This window comes from Equus asinus, chromosome 1, assembly GCF_041296235.1.
Source record: "Equus asinus isolate D_3611 breed Donkey chromosome 1, EquAss-T2T_v2, whole genome shotgun sequence".
NCBI lineage: Eukaryota > Metazoa > Chordata > Mammalia > Perissodactyla > Equidae > Equus > Equus asinus.
Window position 1 is genome coordinate 91,303,547 of NC_091790.1, and position 19,590 is coordinate 91,323,136.

The window sequence follows — 19,590 nt, forward strand, 5'->3', positions numbered from 1 at the left end:
TTTTCAAAATTAAACCCATTTATATCATGTAATTCTTAGGTAATCAATGACTTTGGGAGAAGATACAAATAGTAATAACAAGATTATATAAAACTATATGTTCTTCTGTCAACAAAAAGACTCAGAATAAGGAAGGTAATGAAATATACTAAAGATAAAACATTGACGAAACTCTGTATGTCAAAGGCATAGCATCAGGATTTTATTTGAAACAGGGAGAAAGAGATAGAAATTATAGAAGGAAATAGAAGAAAAAAATTACCATTAATATTTTTTAACATTTTTTATTTAAACCTTGAGTAAATTCCCTCTTTCTATGTTTGGCAAGCTGTATCTCATAGAGTTTAAATTTATGGAAAATTTCAACTGCCCAAAGACTTTCTAGATGCCCTTGTAAGCCCAATGACACACTCACAGACACACAAATATATATACACAGTTATTTCTAAAAGATACAAAAAGGAGGAAAGACACATTTGTTTTATACAGCTAATATAATTCTGTTTTAGAGAATCTGCTCCAAATTGCTTACTTTTTAGGAAAATGAAAAAACAGATTAAGTGAAAAACTAGCAAAGTGTAGTTTATACCATGCTTTGTAGAGTTTGCAAGTGGTCAATATGACCAGCATGCTGATATACTCAAAGGGAAAAATATGAAAAATCTTAAATCACTATCAAGGAAGTATTTGGTGAAATTCAAAATTCATTCCAGGTTTTAAAAAATAGTTTAAAAGTAGGAACAGATGACTATTTCTTTAACAAGATAAGTGTCTTAAACTAATAGTGAATATTGTTCTTAATGGTGATTCATTACAGCCATTCCCATCACCATCAGATATAAAATTCTGATGTCCACTACCACTGTGTCTGATGTTATTCTGGAAATTCTCGTCCTTGTAATATGATCTGAAACTTTTGAAAAAGAGAGGAAGATATCATTACTGGAGACGATAGGATTGTTTTCCTGGAAAATTCAAGATCATGAATTAAAACACTAATTTCAAAGGAAGTTCAGTAAAGCCAATCAAAGCAAGATGAGTATGTCCCCCCCACCAAAAAGTCAAAAGCTATCTTATATATTAGCAATAATAAACTAGAAGATACCTAGAAAACAAGATCCATTTCACAATAGCAAAAATAAATACAAAATAGGTGGGACATGAAAGAAAAAACTGCAAAACTTCACTGAAATGTGAAAAAAGATGACTTAAATATATGGAAAAATATATCATTTCCCGAATATGAGAATATGAAATATTGTAAAAATGCCAGCCCTACTCAAATTAATTTATTGGCTTTAATTTTTTTATTTTTGTTTCTCTTGGTGGGAAACTTGGCAAAATATTGCCAGACCGTTTGGAAAAAACCAATGGATTAGACTAAGATTAGCATGTAAAGTCAATCATTTGCAAACCACAGAAGAAACGACAAGGTTTCTTATATGTTAGCTGAGGATTTACCTTTCAGTCACCTAGGACTGAAACTTCTGTACCACAGGGTCATAGAAGGATGCAGCCCTTCCATTTACTCCCACGGCGGCTGAGACTCAGGAAGGTGAAATGACCAAAGTGACAAGGGTACTAGTCATTCTTGAATCCAGGTCACTTGTCTCCAGGCCTAGGCTCTTCCATACAAATGCAATTAAAATATTTCTTGGTAAACTTAGGACATATTTGGAAAATTTTTCAAGACTCCTGAGTAGAACTCTAACCGGAAGGTTCTTCATCCCTTAAGAATACTAATCAGTGGGGGAGTAGGGGTTCCGGTCCCGTGGCCGAGTGGTTAAGTTCGCGCGCTCTGCTTCGGTGGCCCAGGGTTTTGCTGGTTTGGATCCTGGGCACGGACATGGCACCACTCATCATGCCATGCTGAGGTGGCATCCCACATAGCACAACCAAAGGCACTCACAACTAGGATATACAACTATATACTAGGGGGCTTTGGGAAGAAGAAGAAGGAAAAAAAAAAGAAGAAAAGAAGAAGATTGGCAACAGATGTTAGCTCAGGTGCCAATCTTTTAAAAGAAGACAAAAAACACTAATCATAGGCCAGCCATGGTGGCCTTGTGGTTAAGTTTGGCACACTCTGCTTTAGTGGCCTGGTTCAGCTCCTGGGCATGGACCTGCACCACTCAACAGTGGCCATGCCATGGCAGTGGCTCACATACAAAATAGAGAAAGATTAACATGGATGTTAGCTCAGGGCGAATCTTCCTCAGCAAAAAAAAAAAAAAAAAGAAAGAAAGAAAAGAAAAAGGACAGTAATCATCATCGTCACAGTCATAATCACCACCACCATCACTACCAAGACCACCTCCTTTCACCAGTATCATTAATAGTAACACAGTCACCAGCATTATTACCACCTCATCTCCAGCTCCATCACCACCATCAGTGCTCAGGAGCTCAGGCACTATTTTAAGTTTTTGTTGTTAGTACTATCGAGTCAATTCTGACTCCTAGTGACCCTGTGTACAGCAGAGCAGAACCTGCCTTGCCTTTTGTGCTATCCTCTCACCTTTCAGCGCATAATGTATTGGACAATGCTCCATGGCTATTCCTACGGTTTTCATGGCCAATTTTTTCGGAAGTGGGTGGCCAGGTCTTCCTCCTAGTCTGTCTTAGCCTGGAGGCTCTGCTAAAAGCTGTCCACCATGGGTGACCCTGCTGGTATCTGAAATACTGGTGGTGTAGCTTTCAGTATCACCACAACACAACAGCTGCCAGGGTGATAACCGACAGACGGGTGGTGTGGTTCCCTGACCAGGAGACAAACCCGGGCCATGGTGGTGAGAGCTATGAATCTTAACCACTAGAGCACTATTATTTTAAGTAGCTTATACATATTAGCTCAAGTCCACAAAAATCCTGTGAGCTATGCAGTATTAGTATCCTAATTTATAGATGAGGAAAGAGGCACAGAGAGCTTAAGACATTTGTCCAAGGCCACATAGCTAGTAAGAGACGGATCCAGAGGAAAAAGAGTAACAGTTCCAAGTAAGGTTGAGGATTATGAGAGATATAAGGAAATGTGAAATATTATACGTGACAACTCAACTTTTCTTTCTGATTGCTGGGAAAAGTCCAGTTTGATTGCCAAATTTATCATTTCAGTAAACAGGATACATACATTTTGAGTGCTTCTGTTAATTGCAGTCAAAATAGTTTTAATTTACTTAGTAAAAGCTTAGCAATCAACTAGCTAAAGGAAAAAGTGTCTTCAAGCAACATTTTAGGCCATGTTTTCTTACATTAATTAAAAAACAACAATAAAAGATTCCAATATGAATTCCAGTCATTGGGAAAGATATGTAGAAAACTTAGAGACCTGGCAGGACCTATGCTTTACCCCATCTGTCACTTACTCTTTCTTGTTGGGACATGCTGGCATTGCAGAACAGAGCCCTGGCATGACAAACATAGTGAGAGGCTGAGAGGCATTCCTACCTGCACCATGATCTGCCCACAAGCATGTCATTGCAGCTGCCACGGCCATGGAGCTAAACACCAGAAGTGAATGACTCAAATACAAACCCCTGTAATTTATTGCCTGGAAATTTTGGAGACATTTTCAGTCTACAAATTTGAAAGATAGGGACCATTTTGTTGCTCTGTATTTTCTTTTCTAGGGCTGAGCTTCCACTCACCCGTAGGTACAGTTTGGATGGCACAGGTGACACACGTGATTGGCATCCGCAAACTTCCAGACCAGGGTATTGTTTTCTCCCATGATTCCAGACGGACAGGTCTTGACACAGTGAGGGCCATCGATGTAGTGAGCACACTTTATGCAGTTGTCTGGGCCCTGCACCAAGGCGGAAAAATACATTTATGTATGTCTCTTTCTTTTTCAAAATGGAAGTAACTTTTTACTTAAAATACTTACTGTGAAAAAAGTCAAATAATATAGAAGTTCTTAAAGGAGTACACATCAAGTCTGTCTGTGATTCTGCTTGAGGGGACCACTGTTAACAGCTCAGTGTTAAGTCTTTCTGACTTTAAATGCATATAATGTATAAAAACATAAAAGAAACTACACTGTATATTTTATTACATTTTATTAATACATTGCGAGATTGTTTCTTGTCAAAACAATCTTCAGTGGCCTTCATGTATATTTATATCCTTATCGTCAGATGGACTTTCCTGCATGTCAGATTTGAAGTTAAAGGGAAGCCAGACTTGCCAAAGAAAACTTAAGACAACCCACAGCTACGTCTCTCCAGTGATGAGAAGGTGGCAAGTGGCAAGCGCAATGGTGGCTGTAGAATTAACTGTGTCACATGCGAAATGTGATTCTGTTTATCATACTTGGAATGCCCTTGCAAAACTCAGAGAAATGCAAGCTCTGGGACTGCTTGGGTCATGTCGCACACACTTCATCAAGGGACTGAAATAAGACTAATAGGGAAGGACTTGCCTGTTGGCTAAGTTTTCTGACGTCTCAGTTTTGTCCACACAAAGACTGAGTGTTCCCAGACCCAGAACAACCAGATGACAAAGTCAGTATCATCAATTATTTTATGTCAATGATGAAAATTTAACCCAACACCATGGAAACTTGTACATCAGGGGTTTACTTTGTAACTAGCCATGTTGGCAACCTATACCTTAAAACAGTCTTGTCATCTTCTGCCTGATTTAGAGAAAATTTCTGAAAATTGTTTTCAATTAGTAGATTTAGGTATGGTTGTTGAAGATCAAATCCAAACAGAGCTCCTTATATAAATAATAGTGAGCATTAACATTAGGACACTGGTGTGAGAGGGACCTGAATTCTTATTTATATTCTTTAAAAGATTATTACTGAACATATAGATATGAAACCGATTTTTTTTTTCTTGGTGAAGAAGATTGGCCCTGAGCTAATATCTGTTGCCAACCTTACTCTTTTTGCTTGAGGAAGATTGTCCCTGAGCTAACATCTGTGCCAATCTTCCTCCATTTTGTCTGTGGGGCACCGCCATAGCATGGCTTGATGAGTGGTGTGTAGGTCTGTGCCCGGGATCTGAACCCACAAACCCTGGGCCGCTGAAGCAGAGCAATGTGAACCTAACCACTATGCCACCAGGCCAACCCCAGAAACTGAATTTTGAAAAGTTTTCCTACGTATTTCTTTAAAAATTCTTCAAATAATTATTAACTAATGTTAAACAAGAATGTAATAATGTTTGATTAAAATGATAAAGCAAAGATGACAGATGTCAGAAATAGTGAAAACTGGCTGACAATATACCCAGTCCACAAGGCTTCCCTGTTTTGTATTGAAAGAGCAGTCATCATCAAACGTGTTTGGGGATATTGGACAGAAAAGGAGAAAGCTCCTGCCAGGCGAGTTGTGTGATGACTTCAACTCAATCACAGCCCCTCTGACCCAAGTGTGAGATCGCAGAGCCTCTTGTCTGGGAAGTGGACTTGGACTGTCCTTAACAGCTCCAGGGGGATGTTGGGTCATGGTTGTGGTTCTACAGGTGCTTTTCCCTGTGACATTTGAGGGAATAACATCAAACATGTTCTTACACGTCCTGTGCAGGTTATATTCATGGCCTGGGGCAGGCATTCTGGATGGCACTGTATGCACTCGGAATTCTCCACAAACTCCCTTGGCTCGCTGAGAGGAGGAAGAAAGGAAACCGATCAGTGCCATTCCAAGAGATCCTGCTTCAAAATGCTGGGTGGTTACAACTGCCTGAGTTGACGGGTCTAAAATTTCAGATGACACGAATCATCTCTCTCAGAAATCCACAATAATTTAGGTGAAGGTCAAACGATTGGGACTCTAGGACTAAATATAATAAATTGATTCTATTAACTGAATCCTTGCTCATCTTCTCCCTGAATAAACACATAAGCTTCATTTATAATCAAAGCATCCTCCCTACATTTTTCTATAGGCACAATTTTTGTATACTAGGAAACCATGGCAACAAATAACAAAAAAGAAAATAGTCCTTAGGAGGTACCTCCTCTCTCCTGTATCAGATTCATGGATATTTAAATTAAACAGCACAGAAATGGTAACTAGACTAATGCACCGGAAAAGGAGGGAGAGAGATTAAAACTTGCTCAATTGTTATTACTAAAAACAGTAAGTACGGAACACAGGCGTGAAAAAATTTGGTTGTAATATTTCCATGACTCTTCAAAGACGTAGATCAATGCTAAGCAAGAAGCTGATGTTCAGTTGAAAGGACAAAATTGTTGTGACAGCTGTTAAGAACACTGAAATCTGCCTGGTAGTTAACCATGAGTCTTCACTCCATGCAGTGAACAAGGGATGGTCATACCCGAAAATATGTTCCCTAAGTCCTCCTTTCCAGGCAAATGGCATCAGTGAAACCAAAGACTTGGAACTGTTTTTTTCTGTGCTTCTTCTCTGGGTTATCACGCCTGCTGAAGGACCTGTCTTGAAAAGGGAGCAGGTGCTGCTGGACACCAAAGTTCTCTACGGGAAAGGCATGGGGCACTACCGACGTGGTTATTTTAGTTACTTTGTCTCTTTAAAGAGATATGAAAACTGAAAACATGAGATTAGTGTCTATTTGCAGCCATCAGGATTACACCAGTATTTCCCACTTGTTGAAACAGTACCATTAATTATGCAAATTACTGCTAGGTTAATAAGCCTATCAGCTAAAGAATTCCTTCCTATGGAATTGAACTTGGTCTTCATTCTGCTCCTGAATGTTTCTGGATCCCAGCTGTACCCTAAGGCCTGACAGCAGAACAGGAAGTAAGATTTTCTGTAGCCCTCTGTAATTTCTATGGCTCTTCCCTACCGCAAAATTTCCCTTTTTAAAAAAATTTTTAAAAAATTTCTCCCTATCTTTCAATTTTACTTTCCTATTAATTTGTTTTTAGTCGTTATTTGTGATTATTCAAAGCTTTATATCAATATCAAGATTCTCATAGAATCAACAGACTATATACTTTTTAATCATCGCAAGTAAATTCAACAAACGTTATATGATTATGTCTTTGCCCATGGTTACCTTTAAAGTTATTAGCACTGTTAAGTGTTTCTTGAACATAAAACAAAAGTTAACCAGGAAATGTAATTTGTATTAACATATTTTGACACAGCAGGATGAATGTACTGCAAAGAAGAGAACAAATGGCCATGGTCTTGGCCATATGAGCCACTGATGGCTGTTCTATTTGTCTTGGGAACTTTGCAGGTTAGAAAAATATAAGATATTTCCAGAAAAAGAGATTCTATAAATTATTGGATTAAATTAAGTAATGAAAAAAGTTTGTTCATTTCCTGTTGTGATTAATAGTTGCCAACAAAAAGAAAAGAATCAAACTGAATAACTATAAACCTATAAAAACAATCTGAAGTCTTATTTTTTAATCAAAACAAATGGATTAAAAGATAATGTCTTACCCTTCCAGAATGTTGCACTTCTCTACACATTCTTTGCCACGGCTGACGTTCTGGCAGGACACGCAGTCTCTGGGCTCTGGGCCCCAGCAGCCCTCTGACGAGCATAACAGATTACAGACATGGCCAACGGTCTCTGAGAAGACAGAGTGAGCGCAAGGAATCAGTTATGGAAAAGTGACCAGAGGGGCCAGTTGAGACAACACCAGTAAGTGAGGAGCTGGGTTCTCTGAGATCTTGAGTTGCACAGATACGCCGGCGGCCCTGGAAGAAGCAGTGACACAAAAGGGGCTTCCAGAGGCCGACTGCAAGTTCCCTTTTCCCTAGTGGGGGCCGACGGGACCTGGATGGCCTGGGTGGTATTTTGCTGATGAATATCATAGCTGATGGTAACAATAAGGAAGGTTTGTGGTTGCCTGCCATGTGCCAGGCCAAGAGCTTTACATACAGAATTTCATTTAATTCTCTCAGTAGCACTGGGAATCATTATTATCTCCATTTAATGGATGAGAAAGCCAAAGCCTAAAGATATGAAGTAAATGGACGAAGGTCTCAAAGCTCGGAAGGGTTAGAGCTAGGATTTGAACTCAGATCTGTTTCTGCCAGGGGCCAGGGTCTCAGCACAGGGCGTTCGTTGGTGCATGCCCAGCTTCAAAAGCTGTCTGTGGCTCTAAACTCAGCATAGGAAATGCCAATGTGAAATGTTCATCCCATTCATGTGTGTGTTTATGTGTGTGTAGCTATAGTCATTAGAGGCTGAAATGAGCAGGGAGGAACCTATAGCTAAAATGTAATAAAACCAATACTAAATTTAGTTTAGTAAATTACAAATAACTGATAGCATAAACCTCAAGGCAAATTCATCCTGTGAAATGAGAATGATCTAGAAACAATTCTGATGAACTTCACATGATAACTTTATAATTAAGAATATACAGATTTCTTTTAATTTGATCCTCAGGAATGAAAAAAGTAATTTAAATGTTTAAGAATGGCTTTTCAATATTTTAAATCAAAATAAGTGACCCATTGGAACCATTTCCACAGCCAAACCAAAGTGATTACTTACTGCAGTCTTTTTCACTTCTGTTGTTTATAATTTTGGTTTTCTGACTTGAGGTCCCAAACAGTTTTTTCCATTTTATTGTATTTGCATAACATAAGTTTCGGTTTCCTGAAATGATCACATCTCCATCACTTATCTCCTTGAGGGAGCGTAATCCCAAAGATGTTATGTCCAGGCCGACGACCGCAAGAGAAAACTGACCACTAATTTGGAAAGAAGAAAAATAACATTGTGAAAAATTATGAAAACATAATATCACTAAAAACTTTATTTTCTTCTTCTGGACCACTTTAGATCTACTACAGCCTGCCTTTCAGTGATCGTAAGTCACACTGTGGAAGGTATGTACTGCAACTTTTGAAAATTGCAAGTGTTTTTTAAGCTTTTCCAAGGAAAAGCTAGTTCCTTGTTCATTTAGTATCTTTAATCCCAGTGGCAGACTGGGGGCTGAATAAATGTTTTTATGTTATTATTTTATTTACTGAAGTTTTATTTTGCCTGTGAATTGAGAACATGTTCTAATCTCTCAAACATCCAAATACAAGAGGCCAGAAGACCTCGGACACCATGTGGAAGAGCTTGAGTTGTTGTTCGCAGATGATGGGAAAACACAGGAAAGAGATCTGCATTTTTAGGAAGCTCACTGGACACCAGGATGGAGAATGGGCCAGTTGAGACAGTATTGAATGAAGAGACTGATAATTAAGGCATGAGATGACAAAAGCTTTAAGTGTAATTTGGAGACTCCTTCTCTCCTTGTTTCTCTTTCTCTCCTCACCCTTTCTCCCTCTCTCTTCCCACAATCTGGCCCCTGGGGAAAGCAAAGGGCCTTAGGTGGGAGGCCTGCACCACTACTGTTAGGCATTCTCCCCAACATGCACCCAGGGGAGCCAAGACACCAGAGACAAAGCTGGGGTCTTCCTTGCGGGAAGGCCTGGCTTGGTGAGCCACACCCTGGAATCAGTGGTCACCCTGCCCCAGTAGGGACTGTGTGTCACTGGAGTTCTCAGTAAAAAGAAAAAAGCAATCCTTATCTTCTTTAAACCCCTAAAACTAAGCCAAGAAGTACATGCCAGTCACCTAAGAAAAGTGATCTAAATCTCTCGTCTCTGTATGAACCTTGGGTAGAGGAAATATTCCTCAGAACTCAGAGCAGAGGGGCATTTCTGGGAAGCAATGTTAGCTACATGTTTAGCATCAGAGATGCATAGCCAAGGCAACTTTTGGAAAGCAATGCTTATTTTATATGTACCATATCCTGATTTTCTTTAATATTGCACAATACTACGTAGTCCTTTTAGAAGTCAATTATAGGAAACAGTTCTGGGAACCAGACTGTTTCCAAGTCACACTTGACCAAGAGATTCTCAAATTCCTCCTCACCATAAAACTAATTATTATACTTATTATGTTAAAGATGTGTGTGTGTGTGTGTGTATTTCACTGTTGGAATTGGAAAAGTGGAAATCCTGAAAGAAACATTGAATGCCAAAAAGCCTCTTAGGTCATCCTGATATAACGTGCTGAGAAGAATATGTCACCTCAGTGCTCTTCTTGCCCAAAACACATAACTTCAGTCACATCAGGAGAAAACATTCTACAAAATGCCTGACGGCGGAAGAGAAGGAAAGACAGAGAAACTATATGCAAGGGACTACAGAGACGTAAAACGGAATGCAATGTGGGATACTGGAGTGGACATTGAAACAGCACAAAGGCATTCATGGAAAAACGGGTGAAACCAGAACCAAGTCTGTGCTGACGTTAATTTCCTCATTTTGATACTTGCTCCAGGCTCATGTAAGACGTTAACATTAGGTGAAGCTGTGTGAAGGATATAGGGAATTCTCTGCAATGTCTTTGCAACATTTCCGTAAGCCTAATTTCAAACTCTCGTTAAGTCTTATTTCAAAATAAAAAAATAAGAAAGGATCTACCAGGCTGGGGCTGGGGTCAACTTACTGCTGCTTGGTTCTGCCACGTATGATTTCCAGGTTCTCGAAAGCATGGAGGTCAGTCCTGTTTTCTGGCCAGGCCTGAATCAGCAAAAACCCTACAAAGCAGAAGGAAGGTTTAGACACATACCGCTTAGGAAATTCCCTTTTTGTATGAGACATTATTAAAGGATTCTCAAGAGACTATAGTAGGAGAAGAAAAGGTGAACGTTTGGTTTGACTCTTGTTATCACCTTCACTGAGTGTATACACGTGTGCAGATGCAAGCCAAGGCACGATTCTACCCTGGGCATTCCGTCTCTCCCCTGGAATTCCTATTCCCTGCTGCGTCTCTCCCACTGCCCAACTCTCACCCAACAGGCTGTCCCCGTGGTGCTGCGGCCCTGAGAGCCTTGCTGGGCTACGTATCTGACGACCCCAAGAGCTCCTGCTCTTGATGATAGTGGCCATGCATTGAGCTGTTATTATATACAAGGAAATTTATGCATTTTCCTTATTTAATTTCAATCCTCAAAACAATATTGTTATTTAGGTCTCATTATGCCCTTTTTAGGGATGAGGGAAGTGGAGCTCTGATGGAAGGAAGGACCCAAGGCCTGCTGGTGGCTGAGCAGGGATGTGAAATCTAGTCTACAAGGCTTGAGAGCCCATGCTGTTCCCTTACCATTCTGCCCTTCTCTCTCTACCCACCAAAGTCGCTGGGCCATCAAGACATTGCCCTCAGCTGAGAGACGAGGGATTAAACATGTTCACGTGAAGTCATGGATGACCAGAGTCTTTTCTTAGAGTGTTCACCCCTTGCATGCGGTGGAAATTGCATTTTTGAAAAATATCAAGGAATTAATTAGTCATTAATGGTAGAATTTCAGAATAAAGGTTTTTATCCTGAGGGAGAAGGAAATACATCTAAAAGTTCTCTCTATAAAACTCCGATTTCTCCTTTATGTTCATATAAAACGTTGCAGCACACACCTGTTATCTCCTTCACCGTTTGTAGAATATCCAGCTCCTTGGGATCCAGAGGCGGGGTCCGTGTGAAGGAGTCACTGAAACAAGTACAGGATGATTATTGATTCACAGTCTCTACCACTGAACAAGGCAGATTTTATTTTTCTCTACACCAGTAACTTAATCTATTACTTACCCCCTAAATGCTACCGGCAGGATATGAAGATCTCCACTGATCGAGGTACAATTTTTGAAGTGTTTAATATTGGTAGCATTTATGGAAAGTGTGTCTTTAAATTCACCAATTCCTATTCCATTACAAACTGTAAAAATAAGGGAAATGTTTATTCAATTCACATTTGCTGAATTAGGAATAGCCAGGGTTTCACAAGCAGAGGGGAGCAGGAAGTGAACTGTAGCCATGAGAACCATCACTGCCATGCCATCATTCATTCACTCAACAAACATCAATGGAGGGGCTGCTAGGTACCAGGGACCATGGTGGGGTTTGGAGTTAGAGAAGGAGATGCTGTTGCTGTTTTTCCCCTCCCTGGGCTGGCATTCTCCTCCTCATTATTTCCCACTTGGACCAGAATCTAATTGTTCTTAACAACTCTTACTTCCTCTCCACAGCAGTGCAGTCCACTTGCTGCTGTCAGTACTGCTTCTATGCACGGGCTCATCAGGTATCCCCCTGACTAAACCTTCAATGCCTTTCCATTGCCCTAACCTGAATGGCAGCTTTGTCTTCTATCTTAAAGAAACAATACACATAGATTTTTTCTTTTTGAAAGAGTGAGATGAATTCATTTAAGAAAATGTTGAAAACACAGAACAAAGAACACAATGACCAGCAATTCCACTATCTACCTTTAATACTTCAGAAAATTTCCTTCCGGCTATCCTCCATGGTTATGTCACATAAGCTATGCAGTTGGTATTTTGTTTTTTTCACTTATTATGCTGTGAACATTCATCATATCATTGAAACTATTCACAAACATGATTTCTAAAGGCTGGCTGATCATAGGAAATACTGTAATAACTTTTATCAGATAAACTGCTTTTATTTCAGTGTTTAGTTGAACCAAACGCTTTGACCTGTGTCTTATTGCTACACCAATCTAAAATGCCTTTTTCCACACTCTGAGCCCATTTAGTAATTTACATCCACTCCCGAATCTCCATCTCAAATGCCATCGCTACCCTAAAGCCCATTTATCTGTTGCAGCTCTCCCTCTAAAATTCACAGTGCAATTTTTGGTACCTATCTTCCAGACTTTATCTTTACTTTGAAGGATAGTCACTGAAAATTTCATTGTTCAGGTATAGGTCCTATGCTGATCTCCACAAGACTTCCTGGTGACACAGTTACACCTTGCTACTCCATCATCCCCTCTGTGCTCCGCTCTGTTAGGAGTCCCTTGTTGCTTGCAAAGAAACCTCTGGCTGCCAACTGGCTGCTGAGCCCATCCCACCAACCACTGGATCCCCATGCTTCCCTGGGCCACATCTAACCCATGTGGGTTGTGGAATTCAATGGCTAGGCTTGTTTGGGATTCCAAGGATCTGGCTGACAATAGAGAATGAGACAGCTTCAGCAAGACAAGCCCTGAGGCATTCACCTGCTATATGGGGACTCGCCATTTAATTATGGGTCTGGAAGAGAATTCCATGTGTTTGACGGAATATTCATTCTCTCTATGCTTGTGTGTGATGGTGGGATTACTTTAATTCCTAAATTCGGAAATAAATTATACATTCACCCTTAGAGACATCAGATTTGGAGAAGGTGTGGGCCATCAGCACACACATTTTCAGCCCTTTGTTTTCCTAGCACCTCCTCCCTTACCCAGTGGCATCGCCCTATACCCAAAGGGATCTGAGCTGGCCACTACTCCCAGGATATGAACTGGGACATATAGAAAAATAGAGCGTAAGGATTATGGGAGAATCAAAATGTTTGTTGAACAAAAAAAATATATAAAACAAAAACAATCTCTGATTTTGTAGATCCATTTGAGGATGCTAATAGTACGCTTCTCTCTATTCAGTGGCTTAACTCTTCTTTTTAACTTCCTCTGGGCCGGGCACCACTCCCAAGTTCTTATTTCCTTTCTTCCATGTCTCCTCTGCCAAGAGGCTTCCTGAAGCCTAAGGATACTCAGCTCTCAGGGCACTAACCCACCTCCCCACAGGAGTTACAAGACCAGGAAGATGCAGAGGTGGCCAGGTCTGGCCTGGGAAGGAGACTGCAAGAGCTTCAAATCTCAACTCTGCCATTCCCAACTGCTGGAACTTGGGCAAGTCATTTAGATTCTCTGTGTCTTAGAGTCCCCATCTGTAGAATGGAGATCATAACAGCACAGACCTCCCAGAGGGGTTGGGAGGATTCGATGACATGGAACACAAAGGCTGAGCCTGCCCATGAAAGAATGCACATGAAGTGTCTATGGGAGAAATCAGTTTTCATTGATCACAGACGGCTTCATAGCGAAGGTGGCATCTGAAGCGGATGTTCCAGGTAAGCAGCTATTCATTGAGGCGTTATTTATAACAGCAGCATGGTGGAAGCAATCTAAATGACCATATAAAGGGAGACAGGTTAAATGAATTTTGGTTCAGTCACACAGGGGAGTCACTTACAAAGAAGAATAAGGAAGATTCATATGGACTTATCTGGAATGACTTCCAGGATATACTAAGTTTAAGTAGCAAGGTACAAAGAGTGTAGATAGTATGTTTTGAGTAGAAGACGTAATCTGGACACAGGACATGCCAAAGGGACAGGAGCCAGCTGGAGAGGCTCTTCCCACCAGCCATATGTGAGATACCAAAATGAATAATGGCAGGAATGGATTACAATAAATTGAATATAAAAGGATTCTATGATTTCACACGTGTACTAAAAAAACTTTTTTTTAAAGAATGTCAACTAATAAAATGTAGAAGAAATGATAGAAACAGAAAATCACTTTTTTATAACCACCAAGAAATCTGAGGGACACTACCTGAAGTATATTATCAGATTTGTCATCATCAGTAATGGGATATACAGGCATCATGTGCTACCTGATGTGATACGAGAGGAAATCAACATGGCCTACGCAGCACTCCTGCCCAAAACACTCAACCCAAATCCAACCCTGAGGAAAAACAACCAGCAAAGGCAAATTGAGGAATATTCTGCAAAACATCTGCCCTGTACTCTTCACAACATCAGGTGATGGGAGAGAAAAGAAAGAACGTAGGGGTGGGGAACTGAGAAACGTTCGTGATTAACGAAGAGTAAGGAGACAGGACATCTAAACAAATCCCACGATTCTTGATTGGCTTCTAGACTAAAAACTGGCTAAAAATGACTTATTGGGATAGTAGGAGGAAGTTTAACTTAAACTTAATACCAGAAAATAGTAGTGAGTGACGTGAAACTTGAGATGAGTGTGAAACTGTCTTTCATTACTTAGGAGAATGTCCCCATTTGTAGGAAAAGTATGCCGACATATGCAGGGGTAAAGTGTTATAATATCTGTAACCATCACGAAGTTCAGAAAAAAATACACACACATATGGACACATACACGTATGCAGGCATATATAAACACAAACATGGAGAGCCTGAAAGCAGTGTGGAAGAATATTAAAAACTGATGAATTTATGTGAAAGGCGTATGGGTGTTCATTGTACTATTCTGGCAACATTTCTGGGTGTTTGAAAGATTTCATAATAAATGATACAGTCAAGGCCAAGTAGGAATAAATTGGCATTCAGGATACACCAAGCACAAAGGCAGGAACAAATTTCGAGCTGAAAGACATTTACTCAAATCTCTTCTAAGTGTGATGCTGATGGGGCCCTGCGGGGGAGCTTCAGGACCAGAGGAAGAGCCTATCCCCACACCGAGCAGGCTCCCCTACCTTTGCGACAAGGCCCTTCACACTTTTTACATTTGCGGACTCCGTCTTCCTCCACCTCGTAGCTGTCAGAACTGCAGGCGCGGACACAGGAACCGTGGTCTGTCACCACATAGTTACCTGGGGGAGTGACAATAAAAGGAAGGTGGCGAAAGTGGCACCAGGTGTTTCTGGGTTTCCCACAATCATCTCGTGTCCTTCTATAACAGGGCTAATGAAAAGGGCCCATAGTCCTCTGCTTTTATTTATTTTAAGGACAAAGAGTAAAAGGCTGCAAACAGAAAAGGAATAGAGTTCAAGAGTTTTAGTAGTTTGCCAAACCATGATATGGAGAAATAAAGATATTTTATCACAGGCAGGAAACAGATGTGTTAAAGAGGAAAACATTGTGCATGCACACAAGTTTAAAACACCTCCACAGCTCATTTTTTTTTTCCTATCGGTTCTACTTCAGGACTTACGGTTAAAGCTTGAAAGCTTATTAAAAATATGTGAACCTAAACAAAGACTACTCTTCCACCGAAGCTGCTACATTTGAGGCTGCATTTAATTCTTGCAGCTGGTATCTTGCCCTTCCATGGTCCTCTTGTTCTGACAATCTTCCCTTTGCTGGGGGTGGTAGAACCAACTGGTTCTGCATGAAGCCAGGCACATGGGTCATTTTCTCGGCCTCCCCTACCCCTTGAAGTAATTTGTTTGTGTTAATGTTAATACTTCTTCAAAAGCTCTGTGCGTTCCTGTTTTGGCTTCCCCAAGCAGATCCTCAAACATATTTACTGGACACTGGTCATTTTCTTCTGAGTCGTCTGCTTTTGTTGTCTTAGGCCCTAAGTGTTTTCTTGTGTATTTTAAAACTCTACCTCTTTCAAAGATTATACATGTCATAATCATGGCAAGTTTTTCTTTATCTTAGTTTTTCATATACCTTACAATGGCTTATTATTCCATTTATGTGCTATTTTTTCTGCACAGAATTAAAAAATTTCCATGTCCAAAAATCTGGTAGGGCAAATCTCTCCTTCATAATTGTTCTTAAATTTTTTTTCTTAATTACCCTCCTAGAAATCAAGATGGTTTCTAAAGCTCTTTAATTAGACAACTCTACACTTTCTCAATCAGGAAATAATTCATGTCACTATTTCCCTAAACACTACAGCCACCTGTAGAACGCAAACACAAATAAGCAAAACCCAAACCACTGAAACCAAACCAAGAACAAACCTTCTGCGGTACTCCCAAGAGGCACGGCTTTCACCAGAATTGTAACGGCCAAAGAAGGCAGGTCCTCCAGCGTGTTCTCTAATTTAGGACCATTGCTAATTGCTTGTGAAACAGCTCAATGGCCATGGGTTTGTGCCAATCAGACAATAGAATATTCTGGACTGCTACACTGGACCTCAGTTAAGAGGGCTGCACAACAGGCGAGTCTCTTGTCCTGGCCACCACGACACGAGAAACCCCACCGGGAAATAGAGTGGCAGCTGTCATCTCTTGCCTGCCGCAGCAGCCTGGCTCCTCACCTGTGCACCTGGACAGGCCCAGGGTCACCTGCCTGACAATGAGGCAGACACAGGCACTCAAAGACTACCCGAGACAGGGGACTCACAATTCCAGTAGAAGCCAAAACAGGAAATGGATGCCTGACAAATGAAAGTGTTTCCCATGTGATGAACTCACGGGGGCATTTCTTCACACAGGTGGCACCGAAGCTGTATTTTCCATCTGGGTTGACATCCATCTGGTACGTGGTGGGGTTGTAAAGCATGAGTGGTGGGCAGGTGTCCTTGCACGTGGCTTCATCCCGGAATTTTCGGCAGACCTGTCACAGGAGGGACCACACGTGCTGGTCAGGCTGGGCAAGGACACTCAGCACTGTTTTGATTTCGTGCAGAAAGCTCGAGTTACAGTTTTTACTGTTCAGAAGTTCGATTATGGCAGAAAAATCTAGCAAAGTACTTTCAGTAGAGTCAGAAAGAGCTTTCTCTTAAAAGCATGTTTTTTCTTAAATATACTGTCATAGCTGTGATGATTTCTGGATCATGATGAGAGAAAAATACATTTCTTTATTAAATTACAAAATGACTAAGGAATTCACACACCAGAGTGGTAACTATATAGTGAAATTGTTTTTAATTCAATTTACATTGGGTCTCCCTCATAAAGAACACTTGAGGATACATTTTAGAACTTACTGCCAAACTGCAGAAAACTTTGACTAGGAAGGGTGCCATGCAAAGGGGACCAGATCAAATACAGTGGTGGCCCTAAGAATTGCACGTCATCTTTCCTCTCCAGCTACACATTAGAATCAGCCCAGACCACACAAGGCAAAATCCTTGGGGCCGGCTCCAGCCTCTGGACTTTAAAAATCTTCCTTTCCTTGAAATCAGTCTTTTGGATTCCACCTTAGGTGGGACTCCGTGTCTAGAGCCCATGAAGGTCTTATCATACTTGGCGCTGACTGACGTCTGCCAGTCCTGGTGACTCCAGGAGTCACGTCTGCCAGACTTGGTAACTCTAGGACTCAGGTCTGCCAGTCCTGGTATCTCTTGGACTTTCATCTGCCAGTCCTGGTGTCTCCAGGACTCAGGTCTCCGAGTTCTGGTGTCTCCAGGACTGTCATCTGCCAGTCCAGGAACAGGGACAAAAGTGAGTGCTTCAAGACTCCTTAGGGGGTGGGCAGGAGGCATCTGAGCCATGGTGGAAAGAGCAGAGGGACTGGGTCAGGAGATCCAAATGTAGTCCTAGCCATGACACTCAAGATCTGTGTGGCTCTGGATGGGTCTCTTAACATCTCTAAACATATACTGTAGGGGCTCTTACAGTATCAACTCCCTAGGTTTGTAATGAAAATTAAGTGAAACAAGAAGGAGAATGACAATACTGCTGCTGGCCACAATAAACATTAATGACAAATAACACATATTTCATAATGAGTTATGCTTATTCTATGCCCAGATCCTGGTTATGGATGCCACATGCACTGTGTCATTTAGACCACTTGACACTTAGGTACTTTATTATCCACCATTGTCAGATGAGGAAACTGAGGCATGGAGATGTCATGTAATTTGCCCGAGGTCATAAAGTAAGTGGTGAAGGCAGGACAATAAAAGATGGTTTGTAACTTGGCAAAGGGCAAAATCCATGTCTGCTACTACCAATGTTAATCGGCACACTTCTCCCACAGGAAGCCCCTCTAAATCCTGGGCCAGAGAAGCCCCACCGTGTTGAGCTGGGGTGGTCTTACCAGGCAGTCACTCTCCCGGGGCCCTGTGCAGCCGGCGGCACACTGGTTGTGGCAGCAGTCGCTGGGGGACCTGCCACGGCAGCGCCCTGAACACTGCTGGGCACAGATGGTCTTGGTCACTGAAAAGAGCAAAGGTCACCAATGAGCTGAAGAGACAGGGAGGATAGAAAGGTCATTTCCCAGGGACCTTGCAGAGCACTTGCAAACAGTGGATGAAAAGTGAAGGAAAGGATGAATTTAGTGATTCTGTGGCTTGTTAAATTCCCCAAATGTTCTCATTCTGCCAAATTACACTGAACCATGACCTTTCTTTATTGCACCACCTTTTTTTTCTCTGATTTATTTTGAATTACTTAGGAGAACTAACCAGATAAAATCTAGACTTTTAGGCCTGCTAAATAACTAAATACTAGTTAGAACTGAGTTTTTGGGTAATATAGAAAGCACACACAAATAACAAAAATGCCTGCCAGCAAGTAGTGTTTAAAAGGACATAACAGTCATGTCATACCTAATCTGAGGACAGATAGCCAGGTGTTAAGCTGACATGTCCCCAGATTCCTTGGCCATTCATGCTCCTAAACTAGGATTCCCGCAGAAAAACCCTCTTGAAAAAAGTTGCTTGTGCTTCTATGCAGCTGAGTACCAAAGAGAGGGGGGAAAAGGGAGAGAAAACAAGAAGAATATGGACTCAGGTAACACAGACAAGTCTTCCGTTCTCAGAAAAATCTGCCAAACATATTGTTCAGAGAGAATGGCTCATAGATGGGTGACTGACTTTCACTTATTTATGACAGGCTGAAATGTCAAAAATAGCCCACACTGGATTAACCACATGGAGGGAGATTTGCAAGACTGTCATTCACATCACTGCTAACATCTGGCCTCATGATCAAGGATACTTTTTGGAGTCTTCAAAGGGAAAACAAAATACAATCAGCTGAGTATAAGTGGGAGGAGGTTGCCACATATTTATCTGAAATTTTGCTCACTGACTTACATTTCTGGCAGTTCTCCTTTCCCACACCCCAACAGCTTCCATTGGGGCAGGCTGGATCACACTTTTGGCCTA

At 41.1% G+C, this 19,590-nt stretch overlaps 1 protein-coding gene across 5 annotated transcripts in view; it reads right to left on the minus strand.

Moving 5' to 3' along the window:
• The window catches only part of EGFR (epidermal growth factor receptor), a 193,315-nt gene that overhangs the window by 39,402 nt on the left and 134,323 nt on the right, over positions 1-19,590 (minus strand). For 4 of the 5 annotated variants that reach the window (XM_044761434.2, XM_070496260.1, XM_044761435.2 and 1 more), the window contains exons 5-15: positions 19,519-19,587; positions 18,519-18,637; positions 16,946-17,087; positions 15,272-15,388; positions 11,550-11,676; positions 11,378-11,451; positions 10,413-10,503; positions 8,454-8,653; positions 7,388-7,520; positions 5,521-5,611; positions 3,648-3,805 (exon numbers count right to left, since the gene is read on the minus strand). In XM_044761434.2, the coding sequence (XP_044617369.2) occupies positions 3,648-3,805; positions 5,521-5,611; positions 7,388-7,520; positions 8,454-8,653; positions 10,413-10,503; positions 11,378-11,451; positions 11,550-11,676; positions 15,272-15,388; positions 16,946-17,087; positions 18,519-18,637; positions 19,519-19,587 (1,321 nt within the window). Of the gene's footprint in view, positions 1-276; positions 914-3,647; positions 3,806-5,520; positions 5,612-7,387; positions 7,521-8,453; positions 8,654-10,412; positions 10,504-11,377; positions 11,452-11,549; positions 11,677-15,271; positions 15,389-16,945; positions 17,088-18,518; positions 18,638-19,518; positions 19,588-19,590 lie in introns of those variants that run through there. The other variant, XM_044761436.2, reaches the window with a different exon arrangement.